We start from the raw sequence: 25,044 nt of genomic DNA, 5'->3' as shown, positions 1-25,044 counted from the left end.
TTTTCCACCCATGAATCCCACTCGTTTCCCACCCTGATCCCACTCGTGCCCCACCCGTTTTCCAGTCGTGTCCCACTGGTGTCCCACTTTACTTCCCACTGGGGTCCCACTGGAAGTCGTAATCAAATCCCACATGGCGCCCATGTGGGACTTCCCACAACGTCACCATGTGGGATCCCACTTGGGGCCCACGTGGGATCCATGTGGGAAGGTTACTTGGGAATCTAAAACTTGACTCCTGGTGAGACACACAATGTGAAACAAATAAAACACAATACAAAACATTCACAAGACTAGACTAAGGCCAAAAAAAAAATAGGTCTGTTTACGGTAACATAGGCCAAAAAAATAGGGTCGGTAGGTCGGGATTTATTTTTTTTTTCCCCCATTTTTTTTCCCAACAAACAATTTTTTTCGTTATTTTGCAAAAAAAAGAAAAGATTTTTTTTTCCGCCCTCAAATGCCAAAAAAAAGCCTAGGGTCGCGCGAAAAAAATAGGGTCGGTCGGGTTACCGTAAACAGACTATTTTTTTTTGGCCTAACGAGTCTTCAAAGTGAGCAAACTAGTAAGCATAATAATCAAAAAAATACAAAAGACAAATTAATTTACTTTGAAATATTGGCAGTTTATCTGTTTTTGAGTTGCTTTATTCCGGAAAGTTAATATTCAATCTAATAATTTGTTTTCTTCTTTTTTTTAATAGATTTTGACATGTTTGCACTTTATCGGTTTTGTATTTCGACAAAAACAGAGCCGAAATTCTTCCCCTGAAAGCGGCATATGGATACCTGAATAGTGGGGTAAAAACTGTCATACACGTAAAAACCCAGTCGTGCAAAAACATGAGTGAACATGGGAGTTTCAGCCCTTGAACGAAGACGAAGAAGAAGAAAAGCCGAAATTCAGTGGGTTAATATTTGGCAAAACACATTCGTTTCCAGCGCTTGTGTGCAGACAGAAATCACTCAGTGGAATCTCCAATGTGACCACAGCTTAGCACAATGTACTATTTCACTATTGGTACAAGACGGGCGCAGTGGCCCAGTGGATGAGACATGGGCCTCCTAATCGGAAGGTCGTGAGTTCAAATCCCGGCCGCGGGTGCCAGGTGGGTTAAGGGTGGAGATTTTTCTGATCTCCCAGGTCAACTTATGTGCAGACCTGCTAGTGCCTTATCCCCCTTCGTGTGTACACGCAAGCACAAGACCAAGTACAAACGGAAAAGATCCTGTAGTCCATATCCGAGTTCGTTGGGTTATAGAAACACGAAAATACCCAGCATGCTTCCCCCGAAAGGGGCGTATGGCTGCCGAAATGGCGGGGTAAAAACGGTCATACACATAAAAGCTGTGGGAGTTTCAGCCCATGAACGAACAAACAAACAAACTATTGGTACATACCGTTATTGCCCACATAGAGAAACTTGGGTTTGTCCAGGATAGTGTCTGACTGATCCGACACCTGGAAGTAGTGGTCAACTGGCGGGTAGTTGTCCACCTGAACAAACAGACAACAAAAATTGATCACCAAGTCAAAGCTGCTCAGAGCGATTTAACATGACCATTCAAACTTTTGTTCACCTAAAGAAAGAACCAAGACACAAACATGACACTGACATAGTTAAAGCCACAGTTCTGCTCACAAGTTAACAAGACGATTCAAGGTATCAGTCCTGACTTTTAAAGATACACAGATGCTAGACCTACATTATGTCCAAACCTGAAACTGAAAATCCTAAGAGCCCTATCCTAAACCCGAACATACATTGCTGAAAGTTTTTGAAACAAAGAAATAAAAGATATGAAAGAGTCAAACAGGAAATCAAGTTTTGAATTGTCTGCATAGTTCCGTGGATGACTTTCTTTCTTTCTTTCTTTATTTGGTGTTTAACGTCGTTTTCAACCATTTAAGGTTATATCGCGACGGGGAAAGGGGGGAGATGGGATAGGGGAAAGGGGGGAGATGGGATAGAGCCACTTGTTAATTGTTTCTTGTTCACAAAAGCACTAATCAAAAAATTGCTCCAGGGGCTTGCAACGTAGTACAATATATGACCTTACTGGGAGAATGCAAGTTTCCAGTACAAAGGACTTAACATTTCTTACATACTGCTTGACTAAAATCTTTACAAACATTGACTATATTCTATACAAGAAACACTTAACAAGGGTAAAAGGAGAAACAGAACCGTTAGTCGCCAAATTCTTTCTCGTCCCAACCAATATGGGACTCCCCCTAACCCGCGGGGGGTTCCGTGGATGACATACCATACTGAAAGAAGAGCGACCATTTTACATTCACTCAATGAGATGGTGAACCTCATATGGGGCTATATCGGTTAATGCTGAATTTTTTCCTAAAACCAGAAAATGAGCACCAAAAATATATAAATATTCTTGTAGGAAAACAACACAAATTTTCCTACTAAGGGCCAAACAAACCTCAGAATAGGAAAAACAATACAGAAGAAAAAATGTGAAACTAAGAATTTAACAAAATGACACCCACCTGAACAAAGATCCTACGTCCTTTGTCACTGCGACGCACTGTCACCACGTGAACCTGTGTGTTGGCAAAGTCGATTCCAATGTTGGGCGTATTGACCTCCTCACGCTGGAAACCCACGTCCAGAACCACCTTCACTCCTCCTGTAACCACGACAACAATCAAAATGTATTGTTAAACCGCCAGGTATTTCTGTTTTGTGATGCAGTCAAACCTGTCTACCACGACACCCACGGGACCAACCCAAAGTGGACATTACAGACAGCTGCTCACTATTGAAAAGTGACAACTCATCAGGGATCCTTCAGGGTGATCTTTGCAAACAGTTAGTTTTTAATGAGGGGTTGGTTGGCAGACCGGTTCGACTGTATAATAATCAACCAAGGGACCAACCAAAAGTGGTCGTTATACACAGGTGCTTGTTATGGAAAGGTGAATCATATAGATAATAAACCGCTTGGGATCTTTAGGGATGGTTGTATAAAGGGCAGAGGGTCATTATCGAGCTAGAGAGAAAGGATAGGAGTTGCACCTGCAGCTCTGTGTGAATGTGGCGAGGATGAACAGACTCTACAGCATGTTCTACAAGCGTGCTCTCTCCTTGCCTGCCCCCCTCCCACCCCCCCTCCCTCCCCTCCCGAGCTACAGTGAAACCTTTGTTTTTAGACCCTCATAAAACAAACCGCTGTTGTTCATCTCCATAAGACCCACATAGAACTGACTGCTGTTGTTCATCTCCATTAGACCATAACACTGACCATTGTTGTTCATCTCCACAAGACCCACATAGAACTGACTGTTGTTGTTCATCTCCATTAGACCATAACACTGACCATTGTTGTTCATCTCCACAGAGATGTAGTCGGGCGTCTCGACACTCTTGAGCTGCATGAGGATGCCCTGTTTGACCTTGGTGGAGAATCCGATGGTGGCGTACTGGAAGTCCGTGGCCGACAGACCCTGCGTCTCGTCAAACGTGTAGCGCACCATGTAGTTCTTCTTCAGGTTCACTCCCACCTCTGCACACAAATGACGGGTTAGTGTTCATCATTACTGTTAAAATGATCTGTCAAACCGAGTAATGCAAAATCAAACAAAAACGTTAGTTAGTTATCAAATAACCAAAGGGAAGTAATCGCTCTTAATGCATACGACATGTGTAATAGAGTAAGCGAGAGTTGTACGGAACCTTTTCTCCTGGCACCCGAGAGAATAACAAGCATTGAAATGAACAAGCGACTTTCATCCTCTGTTCATTTCAATGCTTGTTATTCTCTCAGGTGCCAGAAGAAACGGTTCCGTACAACTCTCGCTTACTCTATTACACATGTTGTATGCATTAAGAGCGATTACTTCCCTTTGGTTATTTGATATCTTAACATCGCTCTGCCTCATTCTGTTTGAGATGTTAGTTAGTTAGTTAGTTTTTGGGGTTTAATGTCCCTTCAGCAGATGCTAGCTGCTATTCGAGACCGAAACAAAAACGTACTTTTGCTCATCCAAAATGATGAAAAAACCAACGTTTGGTAGCTTGTTGTCAGATTTTTTGTTGGTCCCAGGGGAGCATATTGCCTTCGGTTTTCATCTTTATCAACCTCGGCATTGGTCGACAAAGACAAAACCGTAGATGATATGCTCCCCTCAGACCAACAACACAGCTGGTCTGTCAACAAGCCACCAAACATTTTATACTGTTTAACACTTTCTACCCCAGCTATGTTGACCCAATTTTTTTTTAACCGAGACCAGCTGTGCTGCAGCATGTCACTCAGAATTGTAGTAACTGTGTAGAAACTGTGTATCAACACGCTGGAATGCAGGCGTTAGATGGACGTTACAGGAAGCGACTAAAGCTAACAGTCTGAGCGGATATATCCGTACCTGGGAGATAATGAGTTAACCAAGCTGTAGGGCACAAGTAATCAGTTGCTAGGCTGCACAGTACGTACCCCGACCACAGTTCCATCCTCGCCATGGGGTGTAGGAGCACTCACAGGTGTAGCGGGAGTATCCCTCGCGACACGTGCCGCCGTTGAAACAAGGGTTGCTGGCACATTTTCCAATACAACCTGTGGCAAAAAAGAATGTCATTATCTCATTTGAAAAGTCAAACCTGTTCAGTCATGATATTATAAAAAAATGTTCAACAATTTAAAAAAACAAACGAACTTGAACACAAAACAAAAAAAACAAAGCCTGAACACCCCCCCCCTCTCCACCCCCCCCTCCCCCCCCATCTCCACCCCCCCCCCCATCTCCACCCCCCCCCCATCTCCACCCCCCCCCCCCCCATAACAAGAAACAACAACAAACAAACAAAACAAAACAAAACAAAAATACAAGAAAGAAAAAAACTTGTGCGTGTCCTTGCATAGTACCGACAGTTCTTTCTCAAGATTATTTCTCGCTCGTTGTCCCTTCCCAGCAGAATCAAACCCGTCTTACCTCGCACCACTCCGTAGACTTCTCCCGACCTCAGGAATCCAGACATGTCCATCAGTTTTCCGTTCACTCGCAGGCCCCTCATGCAGCCCACATAGCCGTCGTTGTAGTCAATCAAGGCACCTGCACATGCAAACAATTTGTTAACAAAACAGACTCAAATCAAGATTCACAAGCCTCAAAATCCCGACAAATTAGAATCAGTTGATAAACTAAGCACAGGAGAGAAAAAACTGAAATTACTTTCTTTGCAACCCCTCAAAAGGATTCTAAAGGAGTATTTTTTACAGCAGATTTGAAGAGGCTTAAATTTTTTCATTCCATATTTTGCAGGTGTCGTCAACCTTTACTGAGAAGGCAGCATTCTGATCCAACAAGCCATGAAAACACACACACACACACACACACACTACCAAACACAACAATTTGAATACCTTTTGATTGATAAAACATTTAGGAGAACTGACAAAACATATGGAAAAAAGCAATCTGCAATGATCTGAGCTTGCATCTCCATATCAACTTTAACCGCTCACTCACTCAAAATACAAAAGAAAAAGAAACCACACACACTCATTGCTCAAATGATATAAAAACCTACCAATGAAGAGTGGCGTTTTCAGGTCCAGCAATCGGATCAGATCGGCATCCTCATTTTTAGTCACTTCTGTAAAGTCGTCAATTCTCATCCAGGCTTGTTTACGATTCTTCTCGATGTGAATGGTATGCCAGCGATCATCGTTCAAAGGAGCCGGTGACCTGAACGGAAGAACATTCACTCCATTCCCAACGTCGTACCGGAACTGGATAGTGTCCGATTCTGGAGAGAAATCATGCATTGTGAATTTTGAAAGTTCTTTGGTCTCAAGCAAAAGGGTGCTGCATTAGGTTGTTTGTCATGGTCCCTTGTCTGTTGTGATTGTTATATGAAGTCTTGTATCGCGCGCGTATCTCTAGACTCGGACTCAAGGCGCAGGGATCTATTTATGCTGTGTGAGATGGAATTTTTTACACAATACATCACGCATTCACATCGACCAGCAGATCGCAGCCATTTGGGCGCATATCCTACTTTTCACGGCCTATTATTCCAAGTCACACGGGTATTTTGGTGGACATTTTTTATCTATGCCTATACAATTTTGCCAGGAAAGACCCTTTTGTCAATCGTGGGATCTTTAACGTGCACACCCCAATGTAGTGCACACAAAGGGACCTCGGTTTTTCGTCTCATCCGAAAGACTAGCACTTGAACCCACCACCTAGGTTAGGAAAGGGGGGGAGAAAATTGCTAACGCCCTGACCCAGGGTCGAACTCGCAACTTCTCGCTTCCGAGCGCAAGTGCGTTACCACTCGGCCACCCAGTCCTTGATTGTGTTGTTTAGTGGTGTAGTTAATTGTATACTGTTCAAAAAAAGAAACGCATAGCTTGTAATATTTGGTTAATTTAGTTATATGGCTACAAGGATATCCACCAAACTGCAGAAAATGTTTATCTGGTCGTCGACCTTTCGTCCATTGCCACAAGTGAGCTCTGCACGTGATGCATGCGTTATCAGTGGCTAAAATGTCAAAATTGCTCATTTGGCATGACCACTCGTCATGCTTCAGTGTAATCTCGTGAAACTCGGGGAATATTGAGCTCTCACCATGTCTTCCAAAACCCATAAAAGCGGATTGTTCGCCACAAAGAAATCAGACGACAATTCAGCGACGAAAGATGGCCCGATTGAGCAGAGAAGACCGCCAAATTGCATTGGGTCGTTTACAAGCAGGCCAAAGTCAAAGTGCAATCGCCAGGCACTTCCACGTGTCCCAGAGCACCATCAGTAGACTGTGGGTCAGGTTTCAAGCCACTGGCTCCGTTGCTGACTTGCCACGAGCGGGAAGACCAAGGGCGACAACTGCTGCTCACGACCGCTTCATACGGCTCCGCCACCTCCGGAATCGTTTCCTGTCGGCCTCATCTTCTGTCCAGGCTCTCCCCGGGCCACACCGATTATCAGACCAGACCGTGCGGAACCGCCTGCATGAAGCTGGTTTGAGAGCTCGCAGACCTCACAGAGGAGCTGTCCTCACCCGCCGCCATCGCCAGAACCGAGTGCAGTGGGGCAACCAGCACCTTCGCTGGTTCAGCGATGAGTCCTACTTCCTGCTCCAGCGACATGATGGTCGGAGGAGGGTCTACCGGAGAGTAAACGAACGTTACGCGCCCAACTGTGTGGATGAGGCACCCGTTCATGGTGGTGGAGGCGTCATGGTGTGGGGGGCGATCAATACCGCTGGAAGGAGCACCCTGGTGCACGTCCAAGGGCGCATAACTGCCCAGCGATACGTGGAGGAAATTCTGCGCCCACACGCCCTTCCTCTTCTGGCTGACCAGGATGCCATATTCCAGCAGGACAACGCTCGCCCGCACACAGCACGACTCACCACCCAGTTCCTCACCGACCACCATGTCCAGGTGCTTCCCTGGCCATCCATGTCGCCAGACATGAACCCGATAGAACACCTTTGGGATGAATTGGACAGACGTGTGCGCAGGCGAGAAGAAGCGCCGGCAAATCACCGCGATCTATTGCAGGCACTTCAGGAGGAGTGGGACACCATCCCACAGCAAGATATCCGGCATCTGATCCAGTCCATGCCCAGAAGGTGCCGGGCAGTTGTTGCTGCTCAAGGCAGTCACACCCCCTACTGACTTGACAGTCTCGGCACCCAATCGTATTGATTGACTGATTGATTTGAAGATGCAAATGAACTGTGTGTTCATTCAACTGTGTCCATACCAAATTTCAAACAAATAATCTAAATATTGGATTTTCTGTTAATTTTTTCGAAAAATAAAACAAATTTGGCAAGTAGCAACTATGCGTTTCTTTTTTTGAACAGTATATCTTGCTGGTCTGTGCTTTGCTGCAGGTTATAAACAGAAGCTATCAAGAAGTAAGGTCTTTAAAGGCAAGAAGTCTTAAATCAGAAGGGGGTTTCACTGTACCAAGAGTTCACAGAACATTTCATCCAATTGACACACTCAAAAAGACGAATCTGAGTTCGTAACTTCTTCTTCTTCTTCTGCGTTCGATGTTGGTGGCCGTGCTAGATCCTCAGACCAGTGGCTGCCAGGAAGTCCGCAGTCTTGCGCAGTTCGTCGGCAGGACCCCAGAGTTTGGCTCCAACACTGGTCTCTTCTTGCCAGAACTTCTGGCGTATTGTCTCTAGATGGGGGCAGTTCTGGAGAATGTGCTCCGGAGTTTGCTCTTCCGAGCCACATTCACAGTGTGCGTCATCCGCAAGGCCCAGTCTCTTGAGGTGTTTCTTCAGTCCACAGTGCCCTGTCCTTAGACGGAAAATGGTGGTTTGGCTTCTCCGGTCTAGTTTGTTGATGGGGTCTTCCTGTGGGTTGTAGTCTCCGTTCCTCTTTTTCCAGTTTTCTTTCTTCTTCCGTTGTAGAAGAGTCTTGGCTTCTCTGAGTTCGTAACAAATTGACACAAATTCATGAACTTACGATTTCAGCTACAAAACAGGGGAGATAATCTGAAAGGTCTGCATTTGTGTTGCTTCAAAAAAATAAAAACAAAAATATGCAATTCTATACTCACGCAACAGCCGAACCTCGATGAAGTCGGTATCCCCTGTGCAGTGAACCATGACGCCGTCTGTAGTGGTGGTTTTGAACTGGAACCAAATGTCTCCTGCAATGTTGGCCTCGAAGGTCGGGAACTCCAAGACAGCATCCGCCATGTTGAACGTCACTGTATTGTCGAAAAGATCTGAAAAAATACAATAAAAAAAATACAACAGTTTATAAACTGTTTGTCCCTGTCAACACATGTGTCACGAAAGTGAAGAGACAGACAATGACAATGACAATTCTATATTTTACGAGGGTAACAGAATAAGCAGACGGAGAGCAAGAGAGAGAGAGAGAAAGAGAGAGGGGGGGGGGGGGGGGGGGATTGGGGTTTGTGAAAGAAAAGGCAATGCGACTTACCATCACCAAAACACTCCAGTTTGCCCAGCTTGTGGCGAGCGAGCTTGTTGTCTGTCACAACGCCGGTGTCTCCAAAATGTAGCTCCAGCACCGGTAGGTAGTTCTTGTGCACCAGATAACCTGCGTGCAATCAACAGACACACACTATAAAGCCACCATCCAAGGACAAAACTGCTCTAGAGCGTAATTTCCGACGATCAGAAATGGACAAAAACATCATTTTGAGCTTTGAAATCGAACTTCATTGTTTTAAATTAAATCAAATGCCACCATCCCAGGAGAAAAGGGAAAGCTCCGTTTTAAAGACTGTACGTGCGGCATAAGACCTTTCCCTAGATTTAACATTCAGAATACATCTGGTGAATAATTCTTTCTTTCTGTATTTGGTGTTTAACGTCGTTTTCAACCGTTCAAGGTTATATCGCGAGCGGGGAAAGGGGGGGTATGGGATAGAGCCACTTGTTAATTGTTTCTTGTTCACAAAAGCACTAATCAAAAAATTGCTCCAGGGGTTTGCAACGTAGTACAATATATGACCTTACTGGGAGAATGCAAGTTTCCAGTACAAAGGACTTTTCTTACATACTGCTTGACTAAAATCTTTACAAACATTGACTATATTCTATACAAGAAACACTTAACAAGGGTAAAAGGAGAAACAGAATCCGTTAGTCGCCTCTTACGACATGCTGGGGAGCATCGGAAAAATTCTTCCCCCTAACCCGCGGGGGGTCTGGTGAATAATGATTTTGCGAGTGTTAAAACCCTAAGAAATACAGCTGAACCTCCCCCTTTTAAGACTGCCTCCTTTTTAAGACCTGATTTTTCTCAGATTTGTTGAGGTCTTAAAAGGGGGGTTCCACTGTAACCGTTTAAAACTGAAAGATAGCACACAACTCACCCCTGTCCGAGGTCTGAGTGGGCAGTCCTGCATCACAGTTGCAAGTCGTACTGCTGCCCACACACCCCTTCTCCTCCAATCCGCAGGCACACTTCATCGACCCGGGGGCCGCCCCTCCCCAATAGTACATGGGCTGGTATGTGCGTCCTACCCACCACCCGTATGTTTTGGCTACCTGGTCAGTGCCGTCTCCACCTGGAAATTGAATATACCGTTGTATTTCTTAAAATGGAATAGTACTGTTCTCAGAAATGTTTCAACTACCTGTATTTTCCATTTTTGTGAAACAATGAAAATGGACGTGGAAGTTTCCATCTTTTATGTATATGGTTACATTTCTTGAAATGGCACAAAATGGAGCAATGCTCAAGTGTATTTCCATAAGAGTAGGAATGCTTCCATGCTCTAAAGTTTTACCCCTCTTCAGAATGCCAAGGAAATCCAAGGGTTATCTCCTTAGTGGGGTGCCAGGGAGCTTGCCCTCCTCTGTAAAAACAAAATGGAGAGATGGGGAACAACGGACCATGGAAAGTAAAGGCTGGGAGTGACAATACTGTGTTGGTCCAGTGGTCTGGGGGCAGAGCCCAGAGGCGCTATAGACTTCTTGAAAATATTATATCTAAAAACGTCATTCTGGAGCTTGAAAATGAGATATTTTCAACACACTTTAGATGGGCAATGTTCAACTTTTCAAGCACATTTTTACTTGGCGATTCACACAATCTTTTCAGCGTGACAACGTGAAAAGGGATGCCTTCTTTTAAACTTTCAAAAACTTTGCAGTCTTTTAAGCACATCTGATTGACCTGTTTCACGCTTAGAAAAAGGGGACGCCAATGACTGCATTGTTTTACAAGGAAACCTTTTTAAATACGAGGAATTTTTACAGAAACAAGGAAGTTTTCATACATGTGTAAAATAGAGGTAGCACGGTATTGCTTACCAATAGGTGCCAGAAGCTTGGAGCTGTTACACCTGTATTCAATGTACTGGCGACAGGTGTCGGCCCGCTCAATGATGTCTTCCAGAGCCTCCATATCATCAGTGGCGTACTTGATGAGCCGGACGTAGGAGCCGGGGTCCTGGAACCCGTTGACTGTGATCATTTCTTCGCTGTCGTGGCCAATGGAGGTCATGATACTGTTGCCATCATCTGAAAAAAGAAAGACAAACACTGGTCAACATTCCATGAAGAACATGTGCATTTCTCTGTGTGTGATGGCAGGCTGGTCTTTCTTTCTTTCTTTATTTGGTGTTTAACGTCGTTTTCAACCACGAAGGTTATATCGCGACGGGGAAAGGGGGGGGGGAGATGGGATAGAGGCACTTGTCAATTGTTTCTTGTTCACAAAAGCACTAATCAAAAATTTGCTCCAGGGGTTTGCAACGTAGTACAATATATTACCTTACTGGGAGAATGCAAGTTTCCAGTACAAAGGACTTAACATTTCTTACATACTGCTTGACTAAAATCTTTACAAAAATTGACTATATTCTATACAAGAAACACTTAACAAGGGTAAAAGGAGAAACAGAATCCGTTAGTCGCCTCTTACGACATGCTGGGGAGCATCGGGTAAATTATTTCTCGTCTCAACCAATATGGGACTCCCCCTAACCCGCGGGGGGTGGCAGGCTGGTCAAGATCAGACCAACAAAGCAGGCAATCCATTCAAGGAAGAATGAGTTTCAAGGAAATAAGTAACGCCGGGGGTCAAGTGGCAGAGCATCTGGTGTGGGTCTGGTTGAAGCATTTTGGCCTTGCAAATATTGTAAGGGAAATAACTCAGGTACCAAAGGGATTAGTTGGGGGTTATCACAAAAGACGGACCAATGACGGACCACTGACAGACCACACGACCAATCATGTGGTGACGAGCCCGTTGTCTTCCAACAGTCCATTGCAGTTGACAAGAACCAAAGAACTAAACCAGACGCATGTTGTCCGAGAGGGATCCCACAAGTAAGTGCTCGGCAGAGAATGGTCACCAGTGTCTTAGCTTGCCATCCCTTGGAGAATAAGGCTGCCTGGGCTGTATTGGGATTACCCCGCAGGCACGATAGCCTCTAAAATTTACAATATGAATTTAACACCAGATAAATTGTGCATGTAAAAAAAACCACCACTATTTAGTCCCTCTCACCTGGGTTAAACAATAAAACATGTTATCTTTCATTTTCATTTTTCATTTCTTTTTGCTTTCGTGGAAATCCACGAAATCGCGGATATTTCGATTGCCTGACCAAGGCAACGATCAGTATGCATAAGAGACCATCTACATACAGGAAATCAGCTTTTCACTCCTCACAAAAATCATACAAAAAGTTTTCACAAAAAATATCTTCCCAGTGCCAGAATAGTACCAGCATCTCATCTATTCTTTCAACTGAAACACAATGAAACAAACAAGAAAAGAAGACTATAAAAAAAAATAAACCTCAAACAGCTTGAATCTTGAATCGATGGATCCCATACAAAATTGTTCACTCCTATATATACATCAAAAGCTTGTTCAAACTTTTACTGACCTTTGTCACAGGAGACCTCAAAGGGAGGTAAAGGGCCGGAGCCATCAGGGTCGATGATTGCGATCTCCGTTCCTTCCACGTTGCTGTACTGCTTGTGCATCTGACACGACACGTGGTGGGCAGCTGGAACATAAGACACAAGTCGGTTTTCACCCTCTGTACAATATATTCTCTCTCTTCCCCTCCCCCCTCTCTCTCTCTCTCTCTGTCTCTCTCTCTGTCTGTCTCTCTGTCTGTCTCTCTGTCTGTCTCTCTGTCTCTCTGTCTCTCTCTCCCTCTCTCTCTCTCTCTCTCTCTCTCTCTCTCTCTCTCTCTCTCTCTCTCTCTCTCTCTCTCTCTCTCTCTCTCTCTCTCTCTCATAAGGGCGGGGACGTAGCTCAGTTGGTAGCGCGCTGGCTTTGTAGCCAGTTGGTCGCTATCAGTGTGGGTTTGATCCCCACGCTCGGCGAGAGATTTATTTCATTTCATTTCTCATTTCATTTTCATTACTTTATTGTCCCATCGCTGGGAAATTCGGGTCGCTTCCTCCCAGTGGAAAGCTAGCAGCAACGGAGTCGCGCTACCCAGGTGTCTGCGTGTTTAGGTGTATTCAGCCACCTGCACTTATGGCAGAATGACCAAGGTCTTTTACGTGCCATTGTGATGACACGGGGGTGGGACATGGCTTCCGTCTCTGGGTCTGCACATAAAGTTGACCCGTGTCCGTCCCGGCCCGAATTCGAACCTGCGACCTTCCGATCACAAGTCCAGTGCTCTACCAACTGAGCTACCGGGCCCCTGGTTTAAGCATGTTTTATTCAATTTCTCATACACACGTTTCAAACAATAACAACATTAAGAACGTTAACAAGCAGATTGCTTATGGACACGTTCTTGAAATGATAATCAATACACATTCCGATAGCAAAACATGGCGAACAAGTGATAGCTTCAACACTTATCTTGATAATCTTTCATTATATTTTATACAAATAAGATGAAGAGAGAGACAGAGAGAGAGAGAGAGAGGGAGAGAGAGAATGCCTGGCTGCATCAATTGCAGTCACAGTTAATATAATATCAGCCGAAGCGATTAGTTAACATAACATAGTCTTGTACAACAGAGAATATTTTTGTGTTCAAAGATATAGTTAAATCAGTATTTCCAAACAAGAGTGTTTTGCAGTCTAGAACATGTGTTGGCAGACTATTGAATAAAATGGTTCTATGTTCTTTAAATTTTGGACAGTGTAACAAGAAATGTTCAGAATCTTCCGGGCATGCTCCACAAGTACATTCTAAATTATCAGAGAGGTGTCGGTCTTGTTGCAAATCGCTCATGTTTAATCTCAACCTGCTGTGAAATACCTGTGCCTGGCGATTGCCTAAATAATAATACTGTGGAACAACAACATCTCCATCGGTCAAATACCTTTTAAATTCACCAACTGACTGCGTTTGTTGTATATTTTGTGGAAGATTATTCCACAAAGCTGTCGTTGAAGGAAAAAATGAAGATTTATATAACTCACTTCTGCACAATGGAACCTTACGTTCAAGAGGGCGTCGTCTGTGGTAAGGATTTACATCGGAAACCAGGACCGGCAGTTTGGAATATAAATATTCTGGGGTTAAACGATTTACAATTTTATAATACAGCAAAAGTTTTATTTCTCGGAGTCAACTTTGTGCAGACTCTCTTCGATGTCTGAACACCCCCGTGTGCACACATGCGCACGAAAAAGATCCCACGTTCACAGCGAAAGTCTCAGGGCTTGGAAAACACGAAGACACGCATGCATCATCTCTCGTCTCCGATTATCATGATCGTATTTCGATACTTTGACGAGACAAACCCAATGCTGGTGTGTCGAAGAAGACAGCCACAGCGGGCTTGTTCGAATCAAAGTATCACATATCTTCAACGTATTACCAATACCTGTCCCAATATAGACCAGTTGGTCTAAGAGGACGTTGAACCCTAATAGTCAGTCTCTCTCATACCCTATACACTGCCAAACCAACAATACCACAGAATAAGTAGACATCAAACGGCCCTATTTTCATTTCATTTCATATTATTCCAATGCTGGGAAAGTCGGGTCGCTTCCTCCTAGTGGAAAGCTAGCAGCAACAGAGCCGCGTTACCCAGGTGTGTGCGTGTTTAGGTATAGTCAGCCACCTGCACTTATGGCAGCATGACCGAGGCCTTTTACATGCCAATATGGTGACAAGGGGGTGGGACATGGATACCGTTTCTGAGTCTGCACATAAATTTGACATAAAGTGTCTGTCCCTGCCGGGATTTGAACCTGCGACCTCATGATCACAAGCCCAGTGCTCTACCAACTGAGCTACCCTTGTGTTGTAGCTTCTTCTTCTTCTTCGTTCATGGGCTTAAGGGCAGACCGGGTAGGCAAAATGAGTTTTTTTTGGTCTCATACACCTTTTTGGGGTTGTTGCATTTTTCACACCTTTGAACATCCTGGAATGCATTCAATAATCTGCTTTTGTCATTTTAGACATGTATTCATGTAAATAAAACCATTTTCAAACCGATGTTTTGTTGTTTTTGTCTGTGTTTTATCAAAAAAATCGAAAAAATGGTCAACTTTGGATACTCCGTGCTGGTAAATGTGCGCACATGACATGACCCTTCGCTGTTCAAACTGTGTGGAAATTTCCGTTCTTCAAGATGACGTCATCACCGTTGGGGAATTTCCGTTGACATAGACACAAAGAGAGAGAATCCGTTCCAACCGAAACCCCGGAATTAATATATGCAAATATATGTAGGTCAAAGGCATTTGGCGCAAGCGCAGTAGACAACTTATCAGTCCCCCGGTGTCAACAAATCCATGACGTTTTCACCGATTCAGCAGCATTTTTCAAAGTTTTGAGCTGCGGAGAACAACCCTAACATTGGAAATGTTCGGCATAGTGGCAAGAAATATCAGAGAAAGATGAACCAGCAGCAGCGAACAGTAGAAGGAAGTAACAACACTCCGAAATGAACCAACATTATCGTATTGAAGCAGACGACATTCTAAGATTCTTGACTCGACGAGGTGGGTTTTGCTTCTTTCTCTTTTCGATCTTGTTTGTTTGACAACGTGATTTATTGCACATTGTTATGTTGTTGTTGTAAGAATGTGTTAGGGTTTGCAGGTAAATGATAAACAGTTTGTGTCAGAAGTATTTTGCGTGTTTCTTGCCGCCGCACCCCCCCCCCCCCCTCCCTCCCTCCCTCGATCATCTCTGTGATATCGTCTTCACAACCCCTATTTTATTGTTCTTCGCTGGCCAGTCCTTGAGAGCTTACTATGGTGTAACATGTCATCATTATTCTTTGTCTGGGGTCAAACTGAGAAGCAGCATCTGAGCGATGTACGACTGACACAGTTTCTGTTTCTGGTCATTGACCGTAGGAAAATAAGTACCCTACTAGAGAGCGTTCTCTAATTCTAAAGGATTGGTTTACACCAGCATGGCTGACCAACCTATCATTGACAGCAATATTGTTGTCAAATCTTTTCCATTAACTAAGGAATAAAAAAATAGATCCAATTTACTTCACCAAAGAAAAAAAAAAGAGTTAAACTAAAGGACTGGGGATGCAACTCATGAATCAAAAGCATAAAGATCACCTGCAAACAGTGCTAGGTTTAGGAAATCTGAAAATGTATACACACACACAGAACACACACACACAAAACAGACAACAGACAAGAAACAAGCAAATACATAGCAAGTGTGATGAAATAAATTAATTTTAAAAGAAAAATATGAAAAGAAAGAAAGAAAGAAAGAAAATAATTCAGCTAGTTTCAGTATTAGTTCCTGTGTGTATGTGATTGTGTGGTTACTCAAATCCCATAGTAAACTTGACATGTAAATTTTGTGATAGGGGCCAATTAATGAATGTCTTTTGTGTGTGTGTGTGTGTGTGTTCGTCAACCGACATATGTGGGTACGAGCCGCTGAGGTGGTTGTAAGAAAACCCGCCTGGTTCAGTGGTTGGGGGCTGATTGGGATTTCTGATTTACCGGCTTAGCCAAAAAGTTGAGGTACACCTTATGTAACATGGTCATTTGCAAAATAAAGTACAAGCACTTGCTGACGTTTATATTGAGTCTTAAATTTTGCAGCTTATTACAAACAAAAACCATGGACAGTTGTATCAAATATTAAATCAGTGTTTGTGTATTTATTAGGTTGGAGCAAGGGGAGAGCCAGTCCTCCTGTGGTGGCAGCGAGGAGAAAGATTGACCTGATGGAAAAGTTTGCTAAACCGGAACTACCCTCTTCCACAGCAGAAACATCAGCTTTGCCATCTTCTGACCAACCATAAGAAGATACAGATACTTTGCCATCTTCTGGCCCATCACAAGCAGATATGGATACTGGTACTGTGCAACGTCACTCCGCTGACATGTGTTGGGCTTTTGTCAACATTGATCAGCTCAATCTATTGCTGAAAGGTCTATATCCTGTACTGAATGCTTGTCTGATAGCAGTCTGATTATGAAAGAAGGTGATGCATCAGCCCAAGGATTTGCACAGGCCCTGCATCTGGAGTGCATATGAGTGTCCATTCAAGTCTGCAGTTGTTTACTCTTCTCCCGGTGTTTGCAACGCTTCAGGTGGTAAAGTTGCATTTTAAATAATCCGCGTATGACCATGTTGGTACATGGAAAGGGACATTCAGCTTTACAGAAATTTGCTGCAGTGTTAGGATTGAGCACAGAAATACTGTAATTAAAATGTTGCAACTTTTGAATGGCTTGATAGCTTTGTTCCATTTGTGTATATATAATTATGTAATGTTGTTGATGATTTGTGAAGCATCATTTCTATGCAATGGAATAAGAAATCAGTGCATCCGTTGGGTTTTTATGAGTCTGACAGTTTGGTTCTGATCAATATTTTCATATCAGCACAAACACAGATAATTGACTTTTTTAATGTTTTCATATGATTTTTTTTTAAATCAAAAAAATCTGATAATTTGATTATCAAATCATTTTCCCTTCATAGTTAAAGTGTTATTCTGGTTAAAAAAAACCACCCCATTAATTCAAGCTCTACTGTGGTACTAGTTTACCGGGGTACTAGTGAGACTCTTTTACATGCTGTTTTCTCTACATGTAATTTGAGACAAAATGTGGTAATTAAAATGTTGTAACTTTTGAATGGCAAGATGGATTTGTTCCAATTTTGTATATGTTGTTTATGATTTGTGAAGCACCATTTCTGTGCATGGAATAAGAATACAGTGGATTCCTTGTGTTTTTATGAGTCCGACAGTTTCGTTTTGATTCATATCTGCACTAACATAGATGAGTTTTCAAATGATTTTTTTAAAAAAGTCTGGATAATTTGATCGTCAAATTATTTCCCCATCATAGTAAAGTGGTTATTCTTATAAAAACATATCAATTCAGGCTGCACTGTGCTACTAGTTTGAGATACTGGTTGGAATCTTTCAAATGCTGTTTTCTCTGAATGTAATTTTCAGACAAACATCTGTAATTAAAATGTTGCAACTTTTGAATGGCTTGATGGATTTGTTTCATTTTTGTTTATGTTGTTTATGATTTGTAAAGCGTCAGTTTTGTGTATGGAATAAGAGTTAAGTGCATTGGTTGGGTTTTTATGAGTCTGACAGTTTGGTTCTGATTCATGTTTTCATATCGGTACAAACAAAGATGGTTGTTTTCATATGATGTATATAAAAAAAATCCTGATAATTTGATTGTCAAATCCTTTTCCCTACATAGTAAAGTGGTCATTCTGATAAAAACATATGAATTCAGGGTGCACTGTGCTACTGGTTTTTTTATGTACTGGTTCAAATCTTTAAAATGCTGTTTTCTCTGAATGTAATTTTCAGACAAAACGCTACAATTAAAATGTTGCAACTTTTGAAAGGCTTGATGGATTTGTTCAGTTTTTGTATATGTTGTTTATGAGTTGTACAGCATCAGTTCTGTGTATGGAATAAGAGTTCAGTGCATTGGTTGGGTTTTTATGAGTCTGACAGTTAGGATTTCATGTATTTTTCTTATCAGAACTGAACCGGTAACTGAAAATGCTAAATTAAAATAATATATTGCTTAGAAATGATTTTCGATACACAGAATTATTAAACACACACATATTGCTGCAAAGAAGAAAAATTGGATCAAAACATGCACTGGTTCACAAACTGCAACATTTAAAAAAAAGCACATTTTATAACGTTTTTCTCACATTTTGGTGAATAAAACCCCCAAAAATTGCTTTTCACTCAAAATTTAAAATGGTTTCCCTTAATTAGGTTATTCTGCTTGCAAAAATCAAACAAGCAGCAAGCTGTTTCCAAAATAAAAAAAAAAAGTGCTTGCCTACCCTGTCCCCCCTTAAGACTCCCACGTTCACTCATGTTTTTGCACAAGTGGGTTCTTACCTGTATGACCGTTTTTACCCCGCCATTCAGGCAGCATACGCCGATTTCGGGGGAGGTATGCTGGGTATTTTCCTGTTTCTATAACCCACCGAACTCTGACGTGCGCACTGGGTCTTGTGCTTGCGTGTACACACGATGGGGGTTAAGTCACTAGCAGGTCTGCACAAAGGTTGACCTGGGAGATCGGAAAATTCTCCACTCTCAACCCACCAGGTGGCAGCGACCGGGATTTGAACTCACGACCTCCCAATTAGGAGGCCGACGCCTTACCACTGCGCCACTTCGCCTGTCAGTGCTCTACCAACTGAGCTACCCTTGTGTTATAGCATGAAAAGAAAGAAGTTACTCACAGATGTGGCACATCTCGCCCTTGTAGCCAGTGCTCTGACAGTCGCAGCTGAAGGTGTTCCACGACTGTGTGCACAGTCCCCCGTGCCGGCATGGGTTGGGGGTACACCTGCAAACAAATGAAGCAATTACCATCAAAAAATTCCATACTGACCAGGTTGACAACATTGCCAATGACAATTACTCTGTTGATGGTGGTGGTGGTGGTGGTGGTGGTGGTGATGATGATGATGATGATGATGATGATGATGATGATGATGATGATGATGATGATGATGATGATGATGATGCTGATGATGATGATGATGATGACGACAACTACAATGATATTGTTGGCGATGATATAACTTACAAGCCCATTTTTTTTTAGAGAAATTGAATTCATTTATTTTAGAAACAATGAACAAAATCTGGTCGCATGTGCATGTGTGTTCGTGCATGCGTGTCTGTATATATATATGTCTTATATGCAGACCTGTTTACCCTAAACCCGAGGCAAGAGTACTTTCCCAAAAAGTTGAGTGTATTTTTCAAAAAGTTGGTGTACTTTGCAAGCAAAGCCATATGGGCTAGGGAAAATGTACGCGTGGGTGCAAACGTGTTTGTGTAAGAATAGCGGCATGTCTTGTGAACACCTTCAGAATTTAACGCCTTCCAATCAGTACAACAGGGATAAAACAATTTTATTTACCTGTCAGTTTATAGCATTATAACCAGTGTCTTCCAAACAGATTGATAATGAAAAGATGAAGTTCGTGAAATAACATCTGCGGTTGACAGTGCGGGTAGTTCATTTTTACAATCATCTCAGAAAACATTGCTTCAGCACGGACTACAGCCTTTTCTTCTGGCAGGATTTGCTTTGCGGGAATGAACTTCATAATTCCTTGGCAGCTTTCAGCGGATTTCTTTGCAGCAACCTTGTCCAGGTGAGTTTTGGAACTGCAGTGTCGTTCGATGTCATATTTCCCAGCATGGGCAACGGAGAAATCTGATTTACAATACTTGCAGTGTGCATGACTTTTTCCCATAGTAGACTCCACAATTCCTGGCTCTTTCTTATATTTCTCCAAGAAAATCTGCTGCTTCTGCTGTTTGGACTTGGTACAGTCATCCGAAACTGGCACATTTTACCGCTTCATTTTGCCACGATTGTCCAGTCGATCGCACGTGCCAAAAACTGAACAAGGTTTCCACAGCTGAAGACTCGCTGTCATGGTTATCTCCCTTCGACCGAAACCGGTATCAGTTGTACCATCCCATAATCAGCACACCAACACCGGAAAACGTATTCTAGACTTTTTCTTATGTGTATTTTGTGCGTGTGTCGAGTATTTGCGTACCGATAATAATTTGGCGTACAAAATACGCCCAAATCGTACTGGTAAACAGGTCTGTATATGTATGTGAATGTGCACGTTCATGTGTGTGCATCGATGCATGAATGAATGAATGTGTGCGTACATGCGTGCAGGTAAAGCAGAAGTGCAAGAGAGAGGGTAAACCAGTAAGGGTTGGGGGGGGGGGACTCTCACCTGTCCCTGATAGCACACGTTCCAACGTTGGCCCCGATGTTTACACCAGCTGTCAGGAACACATCTTCTAAGTCTACCACCCGGCCAGCAACAAAGATGTTCCTCATGCAGCCACGGAAACCGTTGAACAGCTCATTGCCACCTGGAGAGAGAAAAAAAACAGTTACAGATATCTTACTGGTATGATAAACATCATTAATGTTTTGCTGCCAATTTGTTTGGAGTAAAATAGTACTTTCTTTCTTTATTTGGTGTTTAACGTCGTTTTCAACCGTTCAAGGTTATATCGCGACGGGTAAAATAGTACTGATACAGTGCAACACCCCTTTGAAGACCTCCAAACATCTGTGAAAATCAGGTCTTAAAAAGGAGTGGGTATTAAAATGGGGGTAGGGCGGGGATGCTAAGCTCAGTCGGTAGCGCGCTGGATTTGTATCCAGTTGGCCGCTGTCAGCGTGAGTTCGTCCCCACGTTCGGCGAGAGATTTATTTCTCAGAGTCAACTTTGTGTGCAGACTCTCCTCGGTGTCCGAACACCCCCCGTGTGTACACGCAAGCACAAGACCAAGTGCGCACGAAAAAGATCCTGTAATCCATGTCAGAGTTCGATGGGTTATAGAAACACGAAAATACCCAGCATGCTTCCTCCGAAAGCGGCGTATGGCTGCCTAAATGGCGGGGTAAAAAACGGTCATACACGTAAAATTCCACTCGTGCAAAAAACACGAGTGTACGTGGGAGTTTCAGCCCACGAACGCAGAAGAAGAAGAAGAAAATGGGGGTAAAATTGACAAAGATCATGAACAGAAAGTCGAAGACAAGAGGGTCCTAAAAGAAAGGGAGTCTTAAATTGGGGGGGGGGGGGGGGGGGGGGGTGTTCCACAGGAACTTCAACACTAACATTTTGATTTCTTGTTTGGTGTTTGGTGTTTGGTGTTATAAGGCAAAAAAAAAAAAGGTCTGTTTACGGTAACATAGGGTGAGAAAATAGGGTCGGTAGGTCGTTGACATTGTTTTTTCTTCTTTTTATATTTAGTCAAGTTTTGACTAAATATTTTAACATCGAGGGGGAATCGAAACGAGGGTCGTGGTGTGTGTGCGTGCGTGTGTGCGTGCGTGCGTGTGTGTGTGTGTGTGTGTGTGTGTGTGTGTGTGTGTGTGTGTGTGTGTGTGTGTAGAGCGATTCAGACTAAACTACTGGACCGATCTTTATGAAATTTGACATGAGAGTTCCTGGGTATGAAATCCCCGAACGTTTTTTTCTTTTTTTTGATAAATGTCTTTGATGACGTCATATCCGGCTTTTCGTGAAAGTTGAGGCGGCACTGTCACGCCCTCATTTTTCAACCAAATTGGTTCAAATTTTGGTCAAGTAATCTTCGACGAAGCCCGGGGTTCGGTATTGCATTTCAGCTTGGTGGCTTAAAAATTAATTAATGACTTTGGTCATTAAAAATCGGAAAATTGTAAAAAAAAATAAAAATTTATAAAACGATCCAAATTTACGTTTATCTTATTCTCCATCATTTGCTGATTCCAAAAACATATAAATATGTTATATTCGGATTAAAAACAAGCTCTGAAAATTAAATATATAAAAATTATTATCAAAATTAAATTGTCCAAATCAATTTAAAAACACTTTCATCTTATTCCTTGTCGGTTCCTGATTCCAAAAACATATAGATATGATATGTTTGGATTAAAAACACGCTCAGAAAGTTAAAACAAAGAGAGGTACAGAAAAGCGTGCTATCCTTCTTAGCGCAACTACTACCCCGCTTTTCTTGTCAATTTCACTGCCTTTGCCATGAGCGGTGGCCTGACGATGCTACGAGTAAAATGGCATTGCGTTCAGTTTCATTCTGTGAGTTCGACAGCTACTTGACTAAATATTGTATTTTCGCCTTACGCGACTTGTTTTTTTCTCCCCTCTCTATGATGTTTCACAGTTCATTTCTTCTCATCAATCCCTGTTTTTGCCCAACATAACTATAAACAGTACTTTGAGCTTACCTCCCTTCTGTCGTCTGCTGTTTGAGCGCAAACAGCTCTATTTTGGATGCGTTCTTTTTTTTTCATTCAGACGATCCAAAAAAAAGATTAGGGTCGGGCCTAAAAACTAGGGTCGGTCGGGTTACCGTAAACAGACCTATTTTTTTTGTGGCCTAATTCAATTTATTTATATTCTTCAATTCTAGTCTAATCCCCTGTCATGAACTTGATGAAGTTAAAATACTCCAAACTTCAGATCCATTATTACAGAGCAAAAAACATGATTGTTAGCAACAGCTGCCAGGGATTTAAAACTGTACAAACCACAAGGGAGGAGATCATCAAAATGCCTACCAAACCAAGGGGTACCAGGGCTATATACTATGTACAAACCACAAGGGATGAGATCATCAAAATGCCTACCAAACCAAGGGGTACCAGGGCTATATATTATGTCCAAACCTCAAGGGATGAGATCATCAAACTGCCTACCAAACCAAGGGGTACCAGGGCTATATACTATGTCCAAACCTCAAGGGATGAGATCATCAAACTGCCTACCAAACCAAGGGGTACCAGGGCTATATACTATGTCCAAACCTCAAGGGATGAGATCATCAAACTGCCTACCAAACCAAGGGGTACCAGGGCTATATACTATGTCCAAACCTCAAGGGATGAGATCATCAAACTGCCTACCAAACCAAGGGGTACCAGGGCTATATATTATGTCCAAACCTGAAACTGAAAATCATAGGAGCCCTAAACCTGAACATACATTGGTGAAAGTTTTTAAAATATAGAGCTATACCTAAAAGTCAAACAGGAAATCAATCTTTCAACTTTTTCTCAAAGTGGAAATCATGAATACAACGAAAAATGAGCACTCCTGTCAACAGTACAGTGGAACCCTCCCTTTAAGACCCCCCAATGACGGGCCCTGTGGCGGGGTGGTAAGACGTCGGCCTCTTAATCGGAAGGTCGAGGGTTCGAATCCCGGCCGCGGCCGCCTGGTGGGTTAAATGTGGAGATTTTTCCGATCTCCCAGGTCAACTTATGTGCAGACCTGCTAGTGGCTTATTCCCCTTCGTGTGTACACGCAAGCACAAGACCAAGTGCGCACGGAAAAGATCCTGTAATCCATGTCAGAGTTCGGTGGGTTATAGAAACACGAAAATATCCAGCATGCTTCCTCCGAAAACGGCGTATGGCTGCCTAAATGGCGGGGTAAAAACGGTCATGCACGTAAAATTCCACTCGTGCAAAAACACGAGTGTACATGGGAGTCTAAGCCCATGAACGAAGAAGAAGAAGAAGACCCCCCAATTTAAGACTTCCTCCCCTTTAAGACCCTGTCCAGACCTTCTGTTTGTAACCTCTGTAAATGTACCCCAATCTTAAGACTCCCTTCTTTTAAGACATTTTTGTCTAAGATTTGTGGAGGTCTCAAAAGGGGGATTCCACTGTACTACATCATGACACTGGCCCAAAGGTCTGCACATACACTGGAGTCGTCACTAAACACTGAAGCCAACCTGATGAAACGACTACATCACAGGTGTTCTACACTACAGAGAAGGACAAACGACTCACCAACGTAGTACATGGTTGCTGGAGTGATGGACAGTTGGCGATCAGAGACCTTGACATTGCGATCAACCGTACAGTTGACCTTCCTGTCGGTGACCTCGATGTGGAGATGGTGCCAAAGACCATCTGCGAAACCGTCTGACATTCGCGTTACATCATCTGCACAGAGAAATGATATGTGTTACAATTCAACTATAACTGCTACCACACCTGTTAACCCATTAACACAGACATTAGTTTTGGTTTTGTTTTTTAAATCAACAACAGCAAATGGTCCTCAAACAGACGGGCGCAGTGGCCAAATGGATAAGACATCGGCCTCCTAATCGGAAAGTCGTGAATTCAAATCCCAGCAGCGCCTGGTGGGTTAAGGGTGGAGATTTTTCTGATCTCCCAGGTCAACTTATGTGCAGACCTGCTAGTGCCTTAACCCTCTTCTTGTGAACACGCAAGCACAAGACCAAGTGCGCATGGAAAAGATCCTGTAATCCATGTCCGAGTTCGGTGGGCTATAGAAACAGGAAAATACCCAGCACTGCTTCCCCCAAAAGTGGCGTATGGCTGTCTGAATGGCGGGGTAAAAACGGTCATACACGTAAGAACCCACTTGTGCAAAAACATGAGTGAATGTGGGGGTTTCAGAAGAAGACCCTCAAATATCCCCAGAACTCCAAACTTTTAAAAATGGAGAAACAGGCTGATTCTGATGTATAAAGATTAATACAGAGACGCCCCTCGGTACTTTTCTGCCATAACTTAGTGTGACAGGAAGACTAC

General features: G+C 43.0%; 1 protein-coding gene across 2 annotated transcripts in view; it reads right to left on the bottom strand.

The window, feature by feature from the left end:
* The window catches only part of LOC138947288 (neurexin-4-like), a 50,386-nt gene that overhangs the window by 7,060 nt on the left and 18,282 nt on the right, over nt 1-25,044 (bottom strand). For both annotated transcript variants that reach the window (XM_070318735.1, XM_070318737.1), the window contains 14 exons: nt 24,271-24,426; nt 20,684-20,825; nt 19,151-19,257; nt 12,374-12,496; nt 10,788-10,997; nt 9,845-10,039; nt 8,944-9,063; nt 8,552-8,722; nt 5,550-5,768; nt 4,952-5,071; nt 4,456-4,575; nt 3,340-3,525; nt 2,510-2,649; nt 1,402-1,498 (listed from right to left, as the gene is read on the bottom strand). In XM_070318735.1, coding sequence (XP_070174836.1) covers nt 1,402-1,498; nt 2,510-2,649; nt 3,340-3,525; nt 4,456-4,575; nt 4,952-5,071; nt 5,550-5,768; nt 8,552-8,722; nt 8,944-9,063; nt 9,845-10,039; nt 10,788-10,997; nt 12,374-12,496; nt 19,151-19,257; nt 20,684-20,825; nt 24,271-24,426 — 2,106 coding nt within the window. The remainder of the gene's footprint in view (nt 1-1,401; nt 1,499-2,509; nt 2,650-3,339; nt 3,526-4,455; nt 4,576-4,951; nt 5,072-5,549; nt 5,769-8,551; nt 8,723-8,943; nt 9,064-9,844; nt 10,040-10,787; nt 10,998-12,373; nt 12,497-19,150; nt 19,258-20,683; nt 20,826-24,270; nt 24,427-25,044) is intronic.

Source organism: Littorina saxatilis, linkage group LG14 (assembly GCF_037325665.1).
Source record: "Littorina saxatilis isolate snail1 linkage group LG14, US_GU_Lsax_2.0, whole genome shotgun sequence".
In the NCBI taxonomy this organism is placed as follows: Eukaryota; Metazoa; Mollusca; class Gastropoda; order Littorinimorpha; family Littorinidae; genus Littorina; species Littorina saxatilis.
This window is presented reverse-complemented; position numbering and strand designations above follow the sequence as displayed.